Raw genomic sequence first — 21049 nt, 5'->3', positions numbered from 1 at the left:
GGAAGTCTGGAAAGGGGGATGCCAGCATCCTTTTCCCCTGCCTGCGTGTGTGATTGCCCTGTCATTCATGTGTTTCAGAATAAACTGCTGACTGATCAAGTCCACATCTCCTCTGCGTCATCATCCTCTAGCCATATAAAGACTTTTTAGTTAATATTATTGTAACTGTCTGGTTAGAGGCCAATACACATGCAGTCTCAAAACTGAATTTGAATTTAAGGAAAGACTTTGGTTTGCAAAAATGTTTTATAAAATTCCACTGTCAGTGGGGAATTTTCTATGAATAATTAGCATAAAACTTGTATTAATTGCTAGACTGTGACATGCAGTACAATGTGTAACTATGCTTATTAAACTCCACTTATTAAAAAATTCTTTTAATAAAGGGTTTATAGATAGATCCTCTACGCTATTTAGCATTAAATAAAATGCACAGTGAACTGTATCATTTTAATTCTGATATAGTTTTTTGTATGAACTGAGACATTCACTCAATAATTGACCATTACCCTGAGTATACACTTACTATCTTGGTTTACACAGACTTAAATAAAGAGAGCTGAAGCTGTCAGGACACAGGTAGGGACTCAAACGCAGATCCAGACAAATTTCTCTTTCAACGGTGGTTTATTACAAAACACTTCAGCACAGAAAACAGTGAGACAAACTGACAAACACTGGAGAAAAACTGGCATGCTTAAATAGGCAGAGAGCAATCAGGAAACATGGAACAGGTGTGTAAGGTAAGGGGTATTGACTGAGGGGTGGAGTCAGGAGCACATGACGAAACTAAACAGACCTACAACACAGTGTCAACACTGGCAGACAGGGGGAGACAAAACACCAAGTTCCTGAGGAAGTACTGACAGAAGCAGTCAGTTCACTCAACAACACTGACAAACACAGTTATGATTAAACATAAGCTTGCACACTTATACGCTTACATATCTGAAGAGTTTCTGAAGTCAAACATGATGCAGGATGTTTGTTTATTTATGCATTTGATGCTTTTAATTAATGATTTTAATGTACAAAATGCATTTTATTTTTGACAATATGTAAAAGTTATAATATTTTTTTATCAAAATTCAATATAAATACAAATTCATACAAAATACAAATATAAATAGGTACAGATATTTACAAATAGGTACAGATATTTACAAATAGAGCCTCTTTTGTTCATTTGTGAGCTTAATTATACTGCTTTATCTTATATCATATCATCATATCTATTATCTGTTTTATTGTCTGTGCCTACATATTACATAAATGTCATAAACAGTAAGGGATCTGTCAAATCGGAGTATAAAGCCTCTGTATAAAGTGGTATGAGTGGTAAGGACTGACAAGATATGGTGTCATGTCTCATGATCCCATGTCCAATGTACCTGACCCACAGTTCATCCTAACTCATAATGCAGTCTTTCAATGTAATGTAATCGCACACACTGTGAACAGTGAGCAGTAAATTTGTCCTCTGCATTTAACCCATCCAACACACCAGTAGGGAACACACACCAGATGCAGGAACACAAGCCCCGGTTCTCTAACCTTTAGGCCACGGCTAACCACTGTCTAACACAACTCTGAGAGAGTCAGTGTTCACCAGCTCCATCTAAGGACAAAGAATAAGAAAATATGTCAAGTAAGCATAAAGCAAATAGGCACAACAATGAGTACATGATATTTAAAAAAATCTGATGAATATACACAATGTACAAGACTCCTGCCTCCTGTGTTCTATTGAAGTTATGTTTGAAAAGTAAAGAGATTCTTTTTTGTACTGAATAATACACACACTCTGCACATCCAATACTGTCCAATACAGTCCAATACTGTATGCACCAATAGAAAGAGTTGCAGCACATGCTATAGTGTTATTACATCAAAATGTTTGTATTGCTTCTGAAATTAGACAGTACTATAGACAGTAGACAGTACTATAATCATGGACACATGCTCATATTGAAAACATTACTGGAGTAGTTATGATAACAATGAAATACTCATTTAAGTGTGTCTCTGCTCACATTAGTTTCTCCAGTTTATATGGGTGATTTTCCTGTAGAGACAACAAAGGATTTTGGCCTGACCCCCCTGGACTGCTTAAACTCAAATCCAGTTCTCTCAGGTGTGAGGGGTTTGATTCTAGAGCTGAAGCCAGATAAGCACATCCTTCAACAGTGACACCACAGCTCTTAAGCCTGCAGAGAGACAACAATGACAATTTGCACTGTTACCTGAGGATACTCAGCTTATACAAGATCTTACAAAATATTCTTACTTCCCCAACATAGCTAGATTACACAGAATCCTACCTTCAGACAACGCTACAATGAACCTGTTCATTGGCTTGTGCTGTGGCATTTTCCATATTAAAATTATTTACGACTCTGTGCCAATTAAGGACTAGATTTTTTTAGGGTTAGAATACTGCAATCAAACTTAAATGTCTTTTATTTTATTTTGTCCTGAAACTTATCTTGTAATTTAATTGGCTGTCATCATTTAAGGAATGAGATTAGATAAATGGTGATTCCTTTCCATTTTCACATCCCTGAACAGCATAGCAAAAGTGGCAGAGTACTTTTTGGCCTCTTCCAAGTATTCTTTTATTAAAACAGATAAAAATTCACCATCTGAATCATACATTTGTGATAATTATGTGGGATTCCATCAGACAGCTTTTGACAAACCTAATGACACGGAGCACCTGTAATAACTGAACACTTTTTGATAGCTGCACTCTCTAACAGTGTTTGGAATAAATTCAAGTGACACTAAACATGTGACACTAAACATAAACTTGTGACTCAATCTATCCAAATGATTTCTTTGCTTTCTTATCATTCCTGTTGTTATTTGGTGTTTTGAATTCACTAAATTTACAATTATTATGGCTCATGACTGGTATTTTTTAGAGTTTACCCTCTTAAGTTCCATTTGGAAGACATTCAAACACTGAAGTCATCATTCAGTTCTTTTCAGATAAACCAAGCATAAATCACATGCACATAATTTTCTGTTACATTCAAATTCATAATGACTGTTTGCATCACTGAAGACTAAGTCATGTGTGGCTGTTGGAGATTCCTTCACCTTAATGTTTCCAATTTACAGTGAAGACTTTTTAATCCACTTGAGAGCAGCTCCACTCCAGAGTCTTGCAGTTTATTGTAACTCAAGTCCAGCTCTCTCAGGCTGGACGAGTTTGACCTTTGAGTTCTAAGAACTGAGGCCAGAACGTCACAACTTTCCTTTGTCAGATTACAACCACTCAACCTGGGAGTAAAAAAGGTTTACATCACAGGGCCATACACACACACAAACAGAGAGAGAGAGAGAGAGAGAGAGACAGAGGGAAGCTTAATGATGGAAAAATGATGTAAACTACTTTTCCTCCTTCTCTTTATTAAGCTTGACACAAATGACTACGGTTTGTGACTATCACCATTTACCATGCTTATTCTTAGTGAATCACACAAAAAAATAATTAAACCACAGTGCTTCATTCTGCACAGCCAAAACATCACTGGGTGTTCATTTTCATAGAAAATCAGCCACTGAATGGATTAATGGCAGTGAAGACACCAGAACTGCCAGCTATGTTAATCACTGACTTCACTCTGTTTCTCGTTGCAGACCAAGCCATCTGTGATTAACGAGATGATCTTACCTCAGTATTTCTAATTTATGCTGATGGATCTCCAGTTCGGGCAAGAGCTTTTTAAGTCCTGAATCCTGCAGATTATTGTCATTCAGGTCCAGTTCTTTCAGTCTGGAGGAGTTTGAGCTCAGAGCTGAGGCCAGAATTGCACAGCTTTCCATTGTCAGATCACAGTTACTCAAACTGTAATAAGATTAAAAATTCACCAGAATATTTCAGCTGTATCTATACAAAAACTCAAAATAATTTGTGGGACGCAGAATACCATAGATTTCAATATTTAGTCATTTATTTTATTAGCACAGCCCATATGTGTTCTTATGCAGACCTACATAGCAATGCTATAAATACCTGAAGATTAACCAGAAACAACAAATATCTCTCAAATGGGGAAAAGACAGTCATAACGATGAACCACACGCTTTTTATCTCAGTCTTTTTCTTCAAATAGCATATTTACAATATTTTGTGAATGGCGGCCTTATAGTTATTATTATATTGTGCCAATGCCAGTGGAAAAATCTTCTAATGTCATATGTCAAATATAAAAATCTGTTACTTACAGGTTTACATTTACATAATCTAACATTACTCAGTTTTAGAGAATACTTAGTGAAAAGGAGTTTATGTGTGGTTCACAGAGACATGGTCTTACCTCAGTATCTCCAGTTTACAATGAGGATTCTTAACTTCAGCTAAGAGCAGCTGCACTCCTGAATCTTGCAGTTTATTGTCACTCAAATTGAGCTCTCTCAGATTAGAGGCATTTGAGCTGAGGGCTAGGGCCAGAGATTCACAACTGTCCTCTGTCAGGTCACAGCTGCTCAACCTGGAAGAAAATCAGTTCTTACATTATGTATTCTGTATCTTCCAGTCACAGAACACACACACACACACACACACACACACACACACACACACACACACACAAATATCCATGACAAAGAGGAGCAAAAAAGTCTTTATAAAAGATCTGTTTCATGTGATTCTCTTTAATATATTTATCAGCTGAGCAACATCTAGTAACATCTATCAACGATATCTTGGATTTGATTTTTAAACATTGTTGCTCATGATTTTCAAAACACTCAGATTAATGCTTCACTTTTTATTACTTGTCAGCCAATTAATTGTAAATGTTATATGTGCATTGCAGAATACACAGCAGCCATTTAAACTACTGCATTACTATTACCAATTGGCTTGACCTTTATCCCAAACGTAAAGGAATGTTTAGCCAATATAGGTTAAGGGTTTCTTGGATACGTGTTCCAACATGCCTGATCTAGATCCCTATCATTTTCCTTCCTACATCCCAGTGTATTCATCTATAAGTACAGTATATCGCAAACCCGCTGTATTTAGGCAAAAGTTATTCCAATATAAGGGCACGACTCCTTTGTAAGCAACAAATGACATAAAAGCCAAGCCACCGAACAAGCACGGACGAAAAAAAAAATCTTGAAAAGGAGATAATGTGGAGCAGTGTCAGGGTTCCTGCGTGACCTGCTCTCTATTGTGCCCCTGCTGGTCAGGTCTGGTGACAGCTGTCATTTGTTTTTGGTTTTGTCATGTGCTTTTGTTTATTTTGGTCTTCCATGTGCCCTGGCCCCGCCCCTCACTTATTGTGCTCACCTGTGTCTCGTTGAAGTAGTAATTAGTCTGTCTATTTAAACCCTGCCTGTTCTACCCTTTGTTTGTCAGTTCGTACCGCCTTCCACAGTGTGTCGTCCTAGCCTTTTGTTATCCTGATTGTCTTCTGTTCTTGACCTCTGCCTGTTTTTTTGACTTTTTGCCTGTTGGATTTTGCCTCTTCTGCCTGCCTGCCTGCCTTGCCCTGCCCTGTATCTGCTTTTGAACATTTGCCTGTCTCTGGATTTTGCCTTTGCCTGCCGTTTTGGATTGTTTGCCTCCCTCTGACTGCTCTGTGGTACGACCTCTGCTTGTTTTTTGGATTCCGCTTTCTGCCTAGTGTATTGAAAGACTTCTGCCTGGCACAATAAACATTTTATTTATTCATCAGTGAGTCTGCAACTGAGTCCCCTGTTTTCCCTGACAACACGAACTGACCATAATGGACTCAGCAGACTCCAGCCAGCTTCGAGAGGCTCTCTCTCGACAGGGTGCTATGTTGGGAAGACATGAGGGCCATTTTGCCAACGTTAACCAGACAATGGAGGCCTTCTCTGCCTCCCTGACCAGTATCACTTCCCAGTTACAACAGATCCAGCTGGCACTGAAACCTAGCCATTCACCACCAGTAACGTCATCCGCCCCCCAGCAAACCCCTCCAGCTCAGCTGGCCCGAGAGCCCCGTCTGCCACCACCTGAGTCATACAACGGCGAACCAGGAACCTGCAGGTCCTTCCTCTCTCAGTGCTCTCTGGTTTTCGAGCTCCAGCCCACCACCTTCCCCACTGATCGAGCCCGTATTGCATATGTCATCACTTTGCTGTCTGGTCGAGCAAGAGAGTGGGGAACGGCAGTGTGGGAGACTCGGGCTCCATTCTGTGACAGCTACCAGGCATTTTGTGATGAGATGAGGAGGGTCTTTGATCGTTCCCAGCATGGGAGAGAGGCCGCCAGAGAATTGCTGGGAATCCGGCAGGGAGTCCGCTCAGTTTCAGATTATGCTATCCAGTTCCGCACTCTTGCCACCACGACCGACTGGAATACAGAGGCCCAATATGATGCCTTTCTGAACGGTTTGTCCGAGGCCATTAAGGACGAGCTAGCCACCTGTGAGCTACCAACTGGCTTTCAGCATCTGATAGATTTGGCCATACGAATCGACAACCGCATGAAGCAACGTCGTCAGGAGTGGATTACTGAAGGAGCACGGGGTCCCTCCAGGTTTCATATGTTCACTCGCCAGCCTGAATCAGGGTCGTCTTCGCCAAGTCATCCGTCACCATCGACTGTCACCCCAGAACCCATGCAGGTCGACCATGCCCGTCTGTCCGTCTCAGAGAGACAAAGGAGGATCAGCACCAATTCCTGCTTGTACTGTGGCCGGCCCGGCCACTTTGTGTCCACCTGTCCAGTAAAAGCTAAACGCTCACCTTTGAACACGGGACTACAGGTGAGCAATACTCCGCTTTCCCGGCCCTCTACCACACGTACTCTCTTACCAGCTTACCTTGTCACTGACGGCCATAGACACATTATTTCAGTACTCATCGACTCTGGGGCAGAGGGGAACTTTATGAATGCAGGTCTGGCCGCCCAACTTGGCATCCCTTCCACTCCGCTACAGTTCCCTGTGGAGGCCAACGCACTAACGGGAGTAAGGCTTGCTCGGATCACTCACACAACAGCTCCGGTGAGGCTTCTCATCTCTGGCAATCACTGGGAGAACATTGTATTTCATTTGATTGATTCACCCCAGGCATCTGTTGTTTTAGGCCATCCCTGGCTAGCTCAGCACAATCCCCACATTGACTGGTCCCACAATAAGGTTTTAGAATGGAGCTCCTTCTGTTCGAATCACTGCCTCCGTGCTGCTCAGGCTCCTTCAACCCCGGTTCCCTCGTCTCCAGAGGAGCACCCTGACCTGTCCTCAGTTCCCCCTGAATATCGGGATCTCAGCATGGTATTTAGCAAAGCACGAGCCACTTCTCTGCCGCCTCACCGTCCATATGATTGCGTCATAGAGCTCCTTCCAGGGACTTCACCACCCAGAGGCCGCTTGTACTCCCTGTCGCCACCAGAGACGGAAGCCATGAACAGGTACATACAGGACTCCCTAGCAGCTGGCATAATTCGCCCCTCTTCTTCCCCAGCTGGGGCGGGGTTCTTCTTTGTCGGCAAGAAGGATGGGTCTCTCCGTCCCTGCATTGATTACAGAGGCCTCAATGATATCACTGTGAAGAACCGCTACCCGCTACCCCTGATGTCATCCGCTCTTGAGCTGCTGCAAGGTGCCACAGTCTTCTCCAAGCTTGATCTCCGTAACGCCTACCATTTAGTCCGCATAAGGGAGGGAGATGAGTGGAAGACTGCCTTCAATACACCATCAGGCCACTATGAGTATTTGGTTATGCCATTTGGTCTCACTAATGCCCCTGCCGTCTTCCAATCCTTTGTTAATGACATCCTTAGAGATATGCTAAATCTGTTTGTCTTTGTCTACCTGGATGACATCTTAATATTTTCCAGATCACTCCCTGAACACATCCAACATGTCCGACGGGTGCTCCAGCGTCTCTTGGAGAATCAGTTATTTGTGAAGGCGGAGAAGTGCGAATTCCACAAGAGCACCATCTCGTTCCTGGGCTATGTGATCACGGCAGGAGGGATTCAAATGGATCAGCAAAAGATAAGGGCGGTAGAGAATTGGCCCCAGCCCACTTCCCGTCGCGACTTGCAACGGTTCTTAGGGTTTGCCAATTTTTATCGCCGCTTCATTCGCAATTTCAGTACCCTGGCAGCCCCCCTCACCTCCCTGACTTCATCCAAACTGAGATTTTGTTGGAGCCCAACTGCCGAGAGGGCATTCTCTGAGTTGAAGAGGCGGTTCACCTCGGCTCCCATCCTCATCCAGCCTGATCCTGCCCGCCAATTCATTGTTGAGACTGACGCATCTGACGTGGGAGTGGGTGCCGTTTTGTCTCAGTTTTCTGCTGTGGATGGTAAGCTACACCCCTGTGCCTTCTACTCCCACAGATTAACCCCCACGGAGAGTAATTATGACATCGGAGACCGGGAGTTACTGGCTGTCAAACTGGCTCTGGAGGAATGGAGGCACTGGCTCGAGGGGGCAAGTTCTCCTTTCTTGGTTTGGACTGATCATAAGAACCTTGAATATATCAGGTCTGCAAGACGTCTCAATTCCCGTCAGGCCCGCTGGTCTCTCTTTTTTGCTCGGTTTAACTTTACCCTGTCTTATCGCCCTGGTTCCAAGAACAGCAAACCAGATGCCCTCTCTCGTCAGTTTCAGGCATCTGAGGACACCCCGGAGGTCACAACAATTCTCCCCAAGCGATGTCTGGTCGCAGCTGCTCGATGGGATATCGAGTCGGTGGTCCGATCTGCACAGCAAGGTGAGTCTGGACCCAGCTCTTGTCCTCCTAACCTTTCGTATGTTCCTCAATCTGTCCGCTCCCAGGTTCTCCAGTGGGGACACTCATCAAGACTTTCCTGTCATCCTGGGATCCGACGTACGGCTGCCTTCATCAGTCGGATGTTCTGGTGGCCTTCCATGAGGGACGATGTTCATAGCTTTGTCTCAGCCTGCCCAGTCTGCGCCCAAAACAAGTCCTCCAACCGACCCCCTTCAGGCCTACTACAGCCTCTGACAGTTCCCAAGAGACCCTGGTCCCACATAGCACTGGACTTTGTGACTGGATTGCCTCAATCTAATGGTAACACCACCATATTAACTATCGTGGACCGTTTTTCTAAATCTGTGCATCTGGTCCCTCTTCCCAAGCTACCCTCTGCTAAGGAGACTGCCCTCCTCCTCATTCATCATGTTTTCAGGCTTCATGGTTTACCCACGGAAGTAGTGTCGGACAGAGGACCACAGTTCACCTCTCACTTCTGGAAGGCTTTTTGTAAGTTGCTTGGAGCAAAGGTCAATCTCTCCTCTGGTTTTCACCCACAGACTAATGGCCAGACTGAACGGGCCAACCAACAACTGGAAGTGATGCTCCGCTGCCTGTCCTCCCAAGAACCCTCTTCCTGGAGCCAACAACTTCCCTGGGTTGAATATGCTATTAACTCCCTACCCTCTTCCTCCTCTGGTCTGTCCCCTTTTCAGTGTTGCCTGGGCTATCAGCCCCCTCTGTTCCCTGCCCAGGAGGAGGAGGTCGGAGTCCCTTCAGCACAAGCATTCATCCGGAGATGTCTACGGACCTGGAGGCGCGCTCGGAGGGCCCTGCTTCGTTCCACAGCCAGGATAAAACTACATGCTGATCGTCATCGCAGCACGGCTCCACGCTATCGGCAAGGTCAGCGCGTGTGGCTTTCCGCCCGCGACATTCCCCTGAGGGTGGATTCCCGCAAGTTGGCCCCTCGTTTCATTGGTCCCTTCCCCATCGCCAAGGTGATCAGTCCTGTCGCTGTGAGGCTGAGACTGCCCTCCACTCTCCGTCGTATCCACCCCACATTTCATGTCTCACAAGTTAAGCCCTTCATCCGCAGCCCCCTCTGCCCTGTCCCCAAGCCCCCTCCTCCCCCCCGCCTCATTGATGGCTCAGAGGCCTTCACGGTGCGCCGTTTATTGGATGTGCGGCGCCGGGGCCGCGGACTTCAATACCTCGTGGACTGGGAGGGCTATGGTCCTGAAGAGAGGTGTTGGGTCCCAGCTCGGGACATCCTTGACCCCACACTCATCCAGGAGTTCCACCGTCTCCATCCCACACCACCAGTTGGGACGCCAGGAGGCGCCCGTAGGAGGGGGGGTACTGTCAGGGTTCCTGCGTGACCTGCTCTCTATTGTGCCGCTGCTGGTCTGGTCTGGTGACAGCTGTCATTTGTTTTTGGTTTTGTCATGTGCTTTTGTTTATTTTGGTCTTCCATGTGCCCTGGCCCCGCCCCTCACTTATTGTGCTCACCTGTGTCTCGTTGAAGTAGTAATTAGTCTGTCTATTTAAACCCTGCCTGTTCTACCCTTTGTTTGTCAGTTCGTACCGCCTTCCACAGTGTGTCGTCCTAGCCTTTTGTTATCCTGATTGTCTTCTGTTCTTGACCTCTGCCTGTTTTTTTGACTTTTTGCCTGTTGGATTTTGCCTCTTCTGCCTGCCTGCCTGCCTTGCCCTGCCCTGTATCTGCTTTTGAACATTTGCCTGTCTCTGGATTTTGCCTTTGCCTGCCGTTTTGGATTGTTTGCCTCCCTCTGACTGCTCTGTGGTACGACCTCTGCTTGTTTTTTGGATTCCGCTTTCTGCCTAGTGTATTGAAAGACTTCTGCCTGGCACAATAAACATTTTATTTATTCATCAGTGAGTCTGCAACTGAGTCCCCTGTTTTCCCTGACAAGCAGTTTTTGAATCAGCAATATGCTCTGCTTTAAATAACAAACAGTGATTAGGATGAGGTCATGGATGATTCATAGAAAGATAATCTTACCTCAGCACCTTAAGTTTACACTGAGGGTTATCCAGTCCAGCTAAGAGCAGCTTCACCCCTGAATCTTTCAGTTGATTGATACTCAGGTCCAGCTCTGTCAGACTGGAGGAGTCTAAGCTGAGAGCCAATGCTAGAGCTGCACAGCTGTTTTCTGTCAGGCTACACTTTGTTAGTCTAATAGAAAAGCAAAGATACATCTCAGTTAACAACTTACAGCTCTGTAACCATAAAAAAAACACTCAGATACAGTTTTTTTTATCTTTGTAAGTATTTTTCACTTCCTTGTCATAGAAGATGAATGATTACTGTGTGACTCTCAGAAAGATGAATTTACCTCAGTATCTCCAGTTTACAGTGGGGGTTCTCTAATCCAGAAGAGAGCTGCTTTACTCCTGAATTCAGCAGGTCATTGTAAGACAGGTCTAGTTCTCTCAGACTGGAGGAGCTGAGAGCTGAGGCCAGAGCTGCACAGCTTTTGTCTGTGATGTTACAAAGCCTCATCCTATGAACACAATGGTGCATCTCAATACAATACAATCTCATCCACTCACACACACACACACAGGGGCGGATTTAGGCATTGGCAGCATCTTGCCGGGGGTGGCACGATGCGCCCATGCCCCAAAAAATATTCGGAATGGTGACATTAGCGCGATCAATTTTCTATTGCTCACCCAGGGCACCATTACAGACTAAAACCACCACTGTACACACAGGATATAACTCACCACAAGAAAAGGCACAGTAGTAAAGACCAGGTCATGTGTGATACTCAGAGAGATGTTTTTACCTCAGTACCTCCAGTTTACTGTGAGGACACTTCAGTCCAGCAGAGAGCAACTTCACTCCTGAATCCTGCAGTTTATTATAACTTAGGTCCAGCTCTCTCAGAATAGGGGAGTTTGAGATGACAACTGAAGCCAGAACTTCACAGCTTTTCTCTGTAAAATTGCTGTTCCTCAGACTGGAATGAAAAGCATGATTGAGCTAAATGAACATCTCAAATTCTTGCTACATAACACAGGACCACAAAATACCAGTCCCGTGACAGATGTCAAGCTGAAATATACAACTAATCCTCTTTAAAAAAAAAAAAATAAAAACACCAGTTTTTGGTTGGGCTCAAGCCTGGCATAATTACGGTGATGACAGTGATTGTGATCACAGACAGGTCTTCTGTCTTCTCTTTACACCACATTTTGGACACCCCAAAATTTTCTCACAATCTTTGCTTCAGTAATACTTATACATTGCTAAAATTTCATTTGGATCTAATTTTGTGGTTGTGGTGACTTCAGTGGTTTTCAGTGTTAAAGGAACTTGACATCACACAGTGGTACGGTTTGGATTTAAAAAACACTTATCTCTTCACATTCAAAATTTAAATGTGTATTGAAATATTAAATGCTTGATATTTTTAAGTTACTCAGATAAACACCAGTGCCAATTATATGACCAAAGAACTAATTTAGTGAAAAGAGGCAGTCATCTTACAACAGTTTTACTTACTCTGCCCTCCTTGAGGCTCTGACAACTGGCGGTAGCAACATGAATATATCTTCTGCTTTGACTGGTAACCTCTCTCCGTACTTTTGCAGGTCAAATACATCCAGTTCCTCTTTTGAGGCAGGTAGCATACGGATGAGAGCAGACCACTGAGAAGTTGGGAAGTTTGAAGCACTCCGTTTTTTTGAGTACAAGTATTTGTAGACATCCTCCACAAGTGAATGCTCATTTAGTTCATTCAGACAATAGAGCAAATTGATAGCTTTCTTTGGAGATGGATTCTCTCTGATCTTCACCTTGATGTACTGAATTATCTCTGCATGGCTCTGTGAACTGGTTCCTATATGTGTCGAAAGATGCAGTAGAAGAGCCTGATTATACCTCCGTGAGAGACTCAGAAGGAAGCGGAGGAACAGGTCTAAGTGTCCGTTCTTACTTTGCAAGGCCTTATCCACTGCTGTCTTGAGCAAGTGTGAAATGGTACAGTGTTTCATCATGGCTACAAGTTTAGAGGATACATCTTTGTTAAGTACATTCTTGTTCTTGGTGATAAATGACAAATAAACATATAGAGCTGCAAGATGCTCTTGAATGCTGAGATGTACAAAACAGTACACCCTCCCCTGGTATAGCCCTGACTCCTCTCTAAAGATTTGGGTGCACACTCCTGAGTACACTGATGCTTCTCTCACATCAATGCCACATCTTCTCAGATCTTCCTCATAGAAGATCAGATTGCCTCTCATCAGTTGCTGAAAAGCCAGCCGTCCGAGTTTGAAAATCATTTTTTTATTTGTCTCTTTTTTCTCGTTGTATTTCTCCTGTTTCATGCTCATTTGAATAATCAGAAAGTGCGTGTACATTTGAGTCAGAGTCTTGGGAATTTGTCCATTTTTGATTTGCATTCTCTCTAGAACAGTGGCTGAAATCCAGCAGAATACTGGTATGTGACACATGATGTACAGACTCTTTACAGATTTCATATGTGAGATGATTCTGTTAGCCAGGTTCTTATTAGAAATTCTCTTCCTGAAATATTCTTCCTTCTGTTGGTCATTAAAACCTCGTATTTCAGTAATTTGGTCAATAGATCCAGGAGGGATTTGATTGGCTGCTGCTGGTCGGGAGGTTATCCAGATTAGAGCAGAGGGAAGCAGGTTCCCATTAATGAGGCTTGTCAGCAGCACATCCACTGTTGTTGGCTCTGTTACTTTTGTTACATCACCTAGCTTCCTATTTTTCTGGAAGTCTAGATGGAATCGGCATTCATCTAAGCCATCCAAGATGAAAAGAATTTTGTGCTTATTGGTAGAGAGATCAAATTCTTTCACTTCCTTGAAAAAGCCACTGAGGAGATCTATTAGACTGTGTTTTTTATCCTTCTTCAAATTCAGCTCTCTGAAAGGAAGTGGAAATATGTAGTGGATATCCTGATTGGCTTTCCCTTCAGCCCAGTCTAGAACGAATTTCTGCACAGAGACTGTTTTTCCAATGCCAGCGACACCCGTTGTCAGCACAGTTCTGAAGGGTTCGTCTTGTCCAGGTAAGGGTTTAAATATGTCGTTGCATTTGACTGACATGTCATCTATTGCAACTCTCCTGGATGCTGTCTCAATCTGTATGATCTCATGTTCATTGTTGACGTCAGATCCACCTGGCACAATGTAGAGCTCTGTGTAGATCTCATTGAGAGGTATAGGGTTTCTCTGCTTTCCTAAAGCTTCAGGAAACCCAACACACTCCAACTTCTTTTTCAGTTCTGATTTGTGCTTCTTAATGACATCATCAGGAAAGGCAGTTTTGTATCTATGAAAATATTACATCCATAGTATTCCACAAATACTCAATGAACAAAATAAATATACACTGAAACACAAAATAAAAGTTATCATACAAAAGTTTTATCTGATTTATAATTCATAACATTAGGTGTCTGAAGTGAAATATTTGTTCATTTTATATTTGTTCAAACACGTGAGCATCTTGCTGACCAATCTGTTTGTGGAAAATTTTGTGTCAGTATGGTTATGTCATTGCAGGTGAGTCTGTATGGTTGTCCTTCTGTGAATTTAAGTTTGGAGGTATTAGCTGAAGGTACCGTTCAGTATAAAATGCTATTTATCTCTTTCACTATCTTCCTTTCACGTGGTTTGTAAATTTAGGGTATGTACAGTGTGTTCTTTGTTCCTCCACGGAAGTTAAATATGATCTCTTTGTGTAATAAAACATTAGTTTTTCTCTTTATTTTATTTACTTAAAAAGGGGCTGAATTAAGTGAGGGAGAACCATTAACTAAAACAATTAAAACATCTTATTTTATTATCACTATCTTGCAATAAGAGTGGTCATAGTGTGGTCTTACCCTCTGTCTGTAGAAGATTCTCCTTCTGTGGTGTTGATTGTCTGTTCTGTAATTCTGTTCATATTCCTGTACTCACTGTCTGATCTCACTTGATGGACACTGTTGGTATTTAATCGTCAAATCGTTAATAAGTCAACTCAGTTTGTTCTAAAGATATGAGACAAGTTAATACATGTAAAGGCACAACGTTGTTTTATTTTCTACATTCATACATTGATGGTTTGAGCTTTAACAGAACAATTCTGAAGGGATTTAATTCCACAGTATTTATACTGCAAACATAATGACAAACAAATAACTGTGATGTTCTGATGTAATATTTCAATTGTGGTTCTACCTTGCTAACAAACACTCACTGATTGAGCTCCATTGGACAAGAAATATTTATGAACCCATTCACAGCGTGACTTTTGATGTAACGATTTTGGAAATGGAACACAAAACCATAGCCCTTAATAAAAGATCAGTAACTGAACGTCTATGATCACAATCAACGGTGCTGAGGCTGTACTACAAATCCTCCGTACAAGACTGTGTGTGCATCTTATGTAGCAGATAAGTAAATTAATAAGTAAGTGAGTAAGTACAGAAGTAAGTAAGTAAAGAAATAAATAAATAGATAGATAAATAACTAAATAAATAAAATGCCCTCACAAAATGCATTATGTCACCCTGTTTACCCTGATACTACAGCTATTTTCACGCATTTGTTCAGTGTTCTTGTAAAACTCTTTCAATTCACAATAAAACATATTGGGGTGATTCAAAAACCACTTTAGCAACTACTGCAATTGCTCAGTGGAACTCAGCTGTTGTAATTATGTTTATTTGTGAACATATTAACACAATATCATCTGAGCTGTGCAGCCTGAAAAAGTGCATCTTACTGAATTTGCCAGTCATACAAATCCAGTGATTGACATTAGTATTGTTTAAATCATCATCAGGTGTGTGAAGAGCGGTAGATAAAATAAAAACTCCCGTGCTTAAAACATGGCGTACTGTTAATTATGAGAAACTGTTACAGTTTACAATTTATTGTAAATTATTTCTCACTCAGAGAGCTCTTCTCCATACTAATCTCTTCATCGCATGTTAGGCCACAGGCTTCTCTACTCGTTTCTATGTTAGGCCTTAACATTCTCCAGTAATTTTACATTGAATATAAACAAACACACTTCACACTTAAAATAAAATTATGAAACCGTACCTGTGCTCAGCTGGAAAGTTTTCCTCTTTGAACCGTACTGGGTTTTCCATGGACCTGTCACTTCTCCTGGACACACAGCTTGGTTCAGGTGAGTCTGATCTTTCTTCACATGTTGGGCTGTAATACAGCCAGTCACTCATTTAGTCACACATTTTATTATTAGTCATTAGTCATGTTAAGAACTTCCATACATAGTTAGACATATCGTGTAATTATTTAACACTACACATGCAGTACATGCCTGGATACACACGCACGCTAACTTACACAACTGATCTTGACTGATGATTGTTGTCCATCTCCCTTGTGGGATTCATCCTCACCCTCACATTCTCCAGGGACACTTACTATTTGCAGTCAGTTTTAATGGTTTCAGAAGCAGATTTCATCATTTCAGAATACTTGTCTCAGAGTCCAGAGAATCTTTATATCCTAATAAACAAACCTGTAACCCCAAAGTATAAAATTAAATGCACACAGTGAACATGGAAACAGGGACATAAATATTACAATGACAAAGTGTTGAAAGACAAAAGCAGTTTTAGTGCTTGTTCTGTTGTTTCACGTATTATGTCTGTCATTATGATTGACTGACATACACCTTATTTCAAGTGAAGTCTTTTCACAAAATCTTTCCAGACCATTTTCTTATAGAGGAAAAATATGGTGAAAATAATAAATAAACGTATGTTGCAATAAATAATGCAAATAGATTTATCTTATATCCAAAATTAATCACGTAATGGACGAAGTGTCCTCAAACCATAACTCTACTACTGCCATGCTTGATCTTTGGTATGATGTCCTGATTTTTTAATTCAGTATATGGCCCTCACAACACATAGCTGGACCCATGTTGACCAAATGTGAAAACTGCATAAATCAGCCTCTGATTACATTCTGCAAACTTCATTTTCTGTGGTTTGAAGTGTCATACTAAACTGCCAAAACATTCCACTGAGGCCAAACAACACACCCACCAGGAACAGGTTAGACAAGTTTTACCTGTAATAAAATGGACATATCAGACAGCCTGGAAGTTACGGAACCAACAGCTGCTCACAAACAGGTTCTCTTTTTCGATAACTCAAAAAGAAATAAATTAACCCTCTCCTTAAATACATATACACTAAAACATGCTTTTGTACCAGCACTGATACTGAACAACTGATTCTATAAACAGCGAATCTTCAGCACCTTGATTAACTGAATGAAGTGTGTTTGTTTAGTGCTGGACTAAACGCCTGCATGCACTGAGACTGTAAATGAGAAGAATTTTCTACTTCTAGGTTTGAATCATATACTGCAGTAACTTACCAAGTTTGAAGTTCATGTCTGATAGATTGTATTCCTCTCTCTGAGTTGGCTTCTGTCTCTGAAAAAGATTTGCATACTTTCATTTTCTCTGGTTGTCAATCTGATCTTAAGCCAAACCTGGATGTAGGTGGGGCCTATTCTCCATGTTATGTAAGTAAACAAAATTGTCTTTTCTTTAATTATCATGTTTTTATTAAGACAGTGTTACATTTAGGACTGCAGCACAGATTGAGAGTGTGTATTCTTTGTGCATATGTGTGTTTACATGTGCACGCTCTTAAAGTCTGATTGACTCTGCATTATGTTACAATACCACATTTTCTGATACCACATCTCTACACAAATATCAAGCCAATTCAGGGGCATGAATAAATAGCTTCACAAAACACAGACACACAGATATTCTAATGACTGATTTATACATATTACACTACACTACAGTAAATTTCTCTAGACTGCCATCTTGCCCCACAACTTTTTTTGCTAATACCTATTTGCCAAATCTTCATGTAATTTTAAAGCACAAAACAGAAATACTGTCTTCTCTTTCAAGTGTACCTGAAAGGCCAATGACATTGTACTTTTCAAGTGACTTTTCATGCACCTTGAAAGCTGAAGTTGACTGTATTATTTTTTCAGACTGGCTTTCAGTCTCCAAAAACATTCCACTGCTTTAGTTTATCTTTCTGTTTACGGCATCTAAAATATGTTGTGTGGGTAGAGTTAAGTACATTTCTGCATTTTAACTTGTTTTCTTTATAATTCATTGGTCTGAAAGCGCACAGCGGGTTTTATATATCCTTAAGAGAAAACAACCTGAAAATGTTTTTACATGTTAAGTTCTTAAGTCCATATTCCTCCGCTGATACAGGGAATCTAAGAAAAATAATATTCAGTGCCCTCATGTATAAAGGTAATTGCCCACTAAACCTGACCTAGAGTTTATATCACCTTTAGCAGCAATGACAGTGACCCAAACTTTGCTTTAGCTATTAACAAGTCTATCACAGTACTGTGGGGGATAATGGTCTAGTCATCTGTAATACCTTTATTCAGCAGATTTTGTGGGTTTTTCATCCTGAACCTTTTGTTTCCCCAGTGCCACAGAATTCTAATGACTTTTATGTGTGAACTTTGGGTCATTTCAACATGTCACGTTCATGACTGCATTCTGATGAAGTCCTTTTTGTCAATGACATTTCCACCATCATATTTAACTGCTTGTATGATGTTCTCACTCTGAACACACTGTTTTGTTTGCACCATGTCATCCAGAAAAACTGAGTTTTGTCTGGAATCACACACACTAACCCAAGGTAAACTGAGAGAGACACATAACATTACTCTAATGAGGGCCAGTTTAGTCTTGCATGTTTGATTGACTTGCAGAGTAAACAAATGATAAATTTTATTGTCATGTTTTTATTGAGATTTGTGCTACATACCAATAGAACAAGAAAAATCTAATCAAATTCATTTCCAGAAATTTGCCACAAGAAAAAAAAGAAGGGAAGAGAGAAAAGAAAAAAAAATCATGTTGATAACTGGAGAGAGGGCAAATATTGTTTGCCGCAGCACTGCATGCTGAGTACTTGTCATATTTGTTATCAGTATTCAATAGATCCATTGGTTGGTTGCAAAAAAGCTTAAAAAGGAAGAAAAACTCCTTCTATGAAATACTCACAATGTTTATTGCTGGTGTCTGATCAGTTATTTCCTCTCTGTGATTTGCTTACTATATCTGATTAGATTCTGTTAATTCTGTTAATTTTCTGTCGTGCTTGGTGTTAAAAACTGTAGGGAGAAGTCAATCTACATTGTGTAGTTCACAGGTTTTATATTTCTCTGTATTGATCAAGATAGTGCTGCCCCCCGAAAGTCGACGAGCTGAATCATCTGTTGGAGACCCGTTAGTTGACTGAGATTCTCTAAGTCGAGCAATCGTTTTTTATATGTGTATATATATATATATATATATATATATATATATATATATATATATATATATAGTAATAATAATAATGATAATAATAATTTTTCTTTTTTTTTTTTTGGTCAGTAGCTGTGCATTTCAATAACAGGATAAAAGAGATAGAAGCTTCCAAAAATGCACAGGGATAACATTTCAGTGACGAATTATAAATAAGGGCAATCATAAATTTATTTTTATATTCTAGCAGGGCCAGCTGGCGTGTTTGCTAAAAAAAAATCCACGTGACAACATGTGCAGGTGGACAACATGTGCAGGTACTGCATACTGGCCAAGTATACACTGTGTACTGCACACTACTCCCTACCCTTGTATACAGTATAGTATGCAAGTATAAGAACTTTCATGTAGTGTACTACACATTCGCTATCAGTTGGGCTATTTGTTCTGTTAAAACCGAGCAACACACGACTACAACAAACATCTATCAAAAGTAGCCCCATAAGAAGACATACAAAGATTTATTACACCAAAATAAGCAGCCGATACATTTATATTCAGAACTGCAGCTGGTGTTGAAGCTGTCGCTGTCTTCCATGCTTTTTTAAAACTTTTTGGCAGCTGGAAATCATCGCGTTGCATCATGGGATGCAGTAGCCAGCAAAGTGAGCTCTGGTTGTATAACTGCAAATCTTCGCACGTACTGCAAAATTTTTATATTTCGTGTACTGCGTACTACTTACTCCTTTTCATCAAGATCAGTATACGAGTAGTATGTAGTATGCCATTTCGGACACAGCCCACGTCTCAGAAGTCTGAAGTATGGCGGCATTTCAGATTAAGTGTTTAATTATGAAGGGCCACCCTGACAAAGTTAAATGCAAACTCTTTATGCAAGAATTCGCTTATCATTCAACATCTGTTTATTTTGTTTACACTTAAGATTCATTTATTTTGTTGAAAGAGATATATAGTAGCCTAATAAGCCTGTTGAAGGCGAGTTGAAGTTATTGAAGTTATTATCCTGTTGAAGTTATTATTTCGTTGCTGGCAATGGCATGAATTTATTTCATTTATATGTTGATTTTAATGTTTAAAGTGAAATTTTAAAAAATAGGCAATTCAAAGCTTGGTTTAAATAGAAAGTACATGTGTACTGCCTGTCTCATATGGGAAAAATATCGCTTTGCTTTATAGCTGTAACTTTTTATAGCTGTGTCTCATGACAATTGTCAGTAATATTATAAGGATCTGTGTTTGCTTATTTACCAAATGCTACAAGAATGTGTCTGTGTGCTTGAGCAGAGAGCATGTACCATGTAGAAGACAAGGCCTGAGTAAAAGTGTTTAGTTTGTACCACTCAGGGAGTGGTTAACTGAGTGTCTGTGCCACTTGGGGAGCAAACATCAATTATCCTGTGCTCTCTGAAAGATCATCTTGGGGTCTCCACATGTCCTTAGACGCCTGTCTTAACATATAAAAAGCTTTGCATTTCTTAACTTCAGTGAGAACTGCGCATAAAATAATTCATCACATCTGAAGTTTGTAGTCTCTGCAACTCTCCACACAGAAGACTTCAAATTTCCCTTACACTCATTGTTCTGACAAATCCATATGGTAGCACAACATTATATGTCGGCAGTTCAGATAGGCCACAGTTCAAATCTTGCATCATATGCAGCGATCCTTTGTTGATTTTTAAATGCCCAAAATATGTTCCAATTACTCTGTTGTATTTGACTAGTCCTAATCAGGAATGTGACCCTTATCATGTTGTTCAGAGCATTTTTCAGTCAACATTACAGAGCAATGCTCACTGAAGAATTTAATATTTTATTTTAGCACCATACGAAAATGGTTTTCCATGTTTTGCTAAATTTATCTGCTTTTCTTTGAACACAAAAGGTTAAAACATCAGAATGTAGTCAGATCTGGCTATAATCTGCTGTAACCTTATCTGTTCTAGGTTTTGTTTTGTTTTG

General features: G+C 41.0%; 1 protein-coding gene across 1 annotated transcript; it reads right to left on the bottom strand.

The window, feature by feature from the left end:
• Nucleotides 1-2029: 2029 nt before the first annotated feature.
• On the bottom strand, nucleotides 2030-15959 carry LOC115814126 (NACHT, LRR and PYD domains-containing protein 12-like). The gene is made up of 9 exons (XM_030776852.1): nucleotides 15820-15959; nucleotides 12251-14053; nucleotides 11532-11705; nucleotides 11076-11243; nucleotides 10742-10915; nucleotides 4326-4499; nucleotides 3680-3853; nucleotides 3103-3285; nucleotides 2030-2207 (listed from the first exon to the last, which is right to left on the bottom strand). Exons 1-9 carry the CDS (start codon nucleotides 15957-15959, stop codon nucleotides 2030-2032), a joined length of 3168 nt encoding a protein of 1055 aa, XP_030632712.1.
• Nucleotides 15960-21049: the final 5090 nt, after the last annotated feature.

This window comes from Chanos chanos, chromosome 6, assembly GCF_902362185.1.
Source record: "Chanos chanos chromosome 6, fChaCha1.1, whole genome shotgun sequence".
In the NCBI taxonomy this organism is placed as follows: domain Eukaryota; kingdom Metazoa; phylum Chordata; class Actinopteri; order Gonorynchiformes; family Chanidae; genus Chanos; species Chanos chanos.
This window is presented reverse-complemented; position numbering and strand designations above follow the sequence as displayed.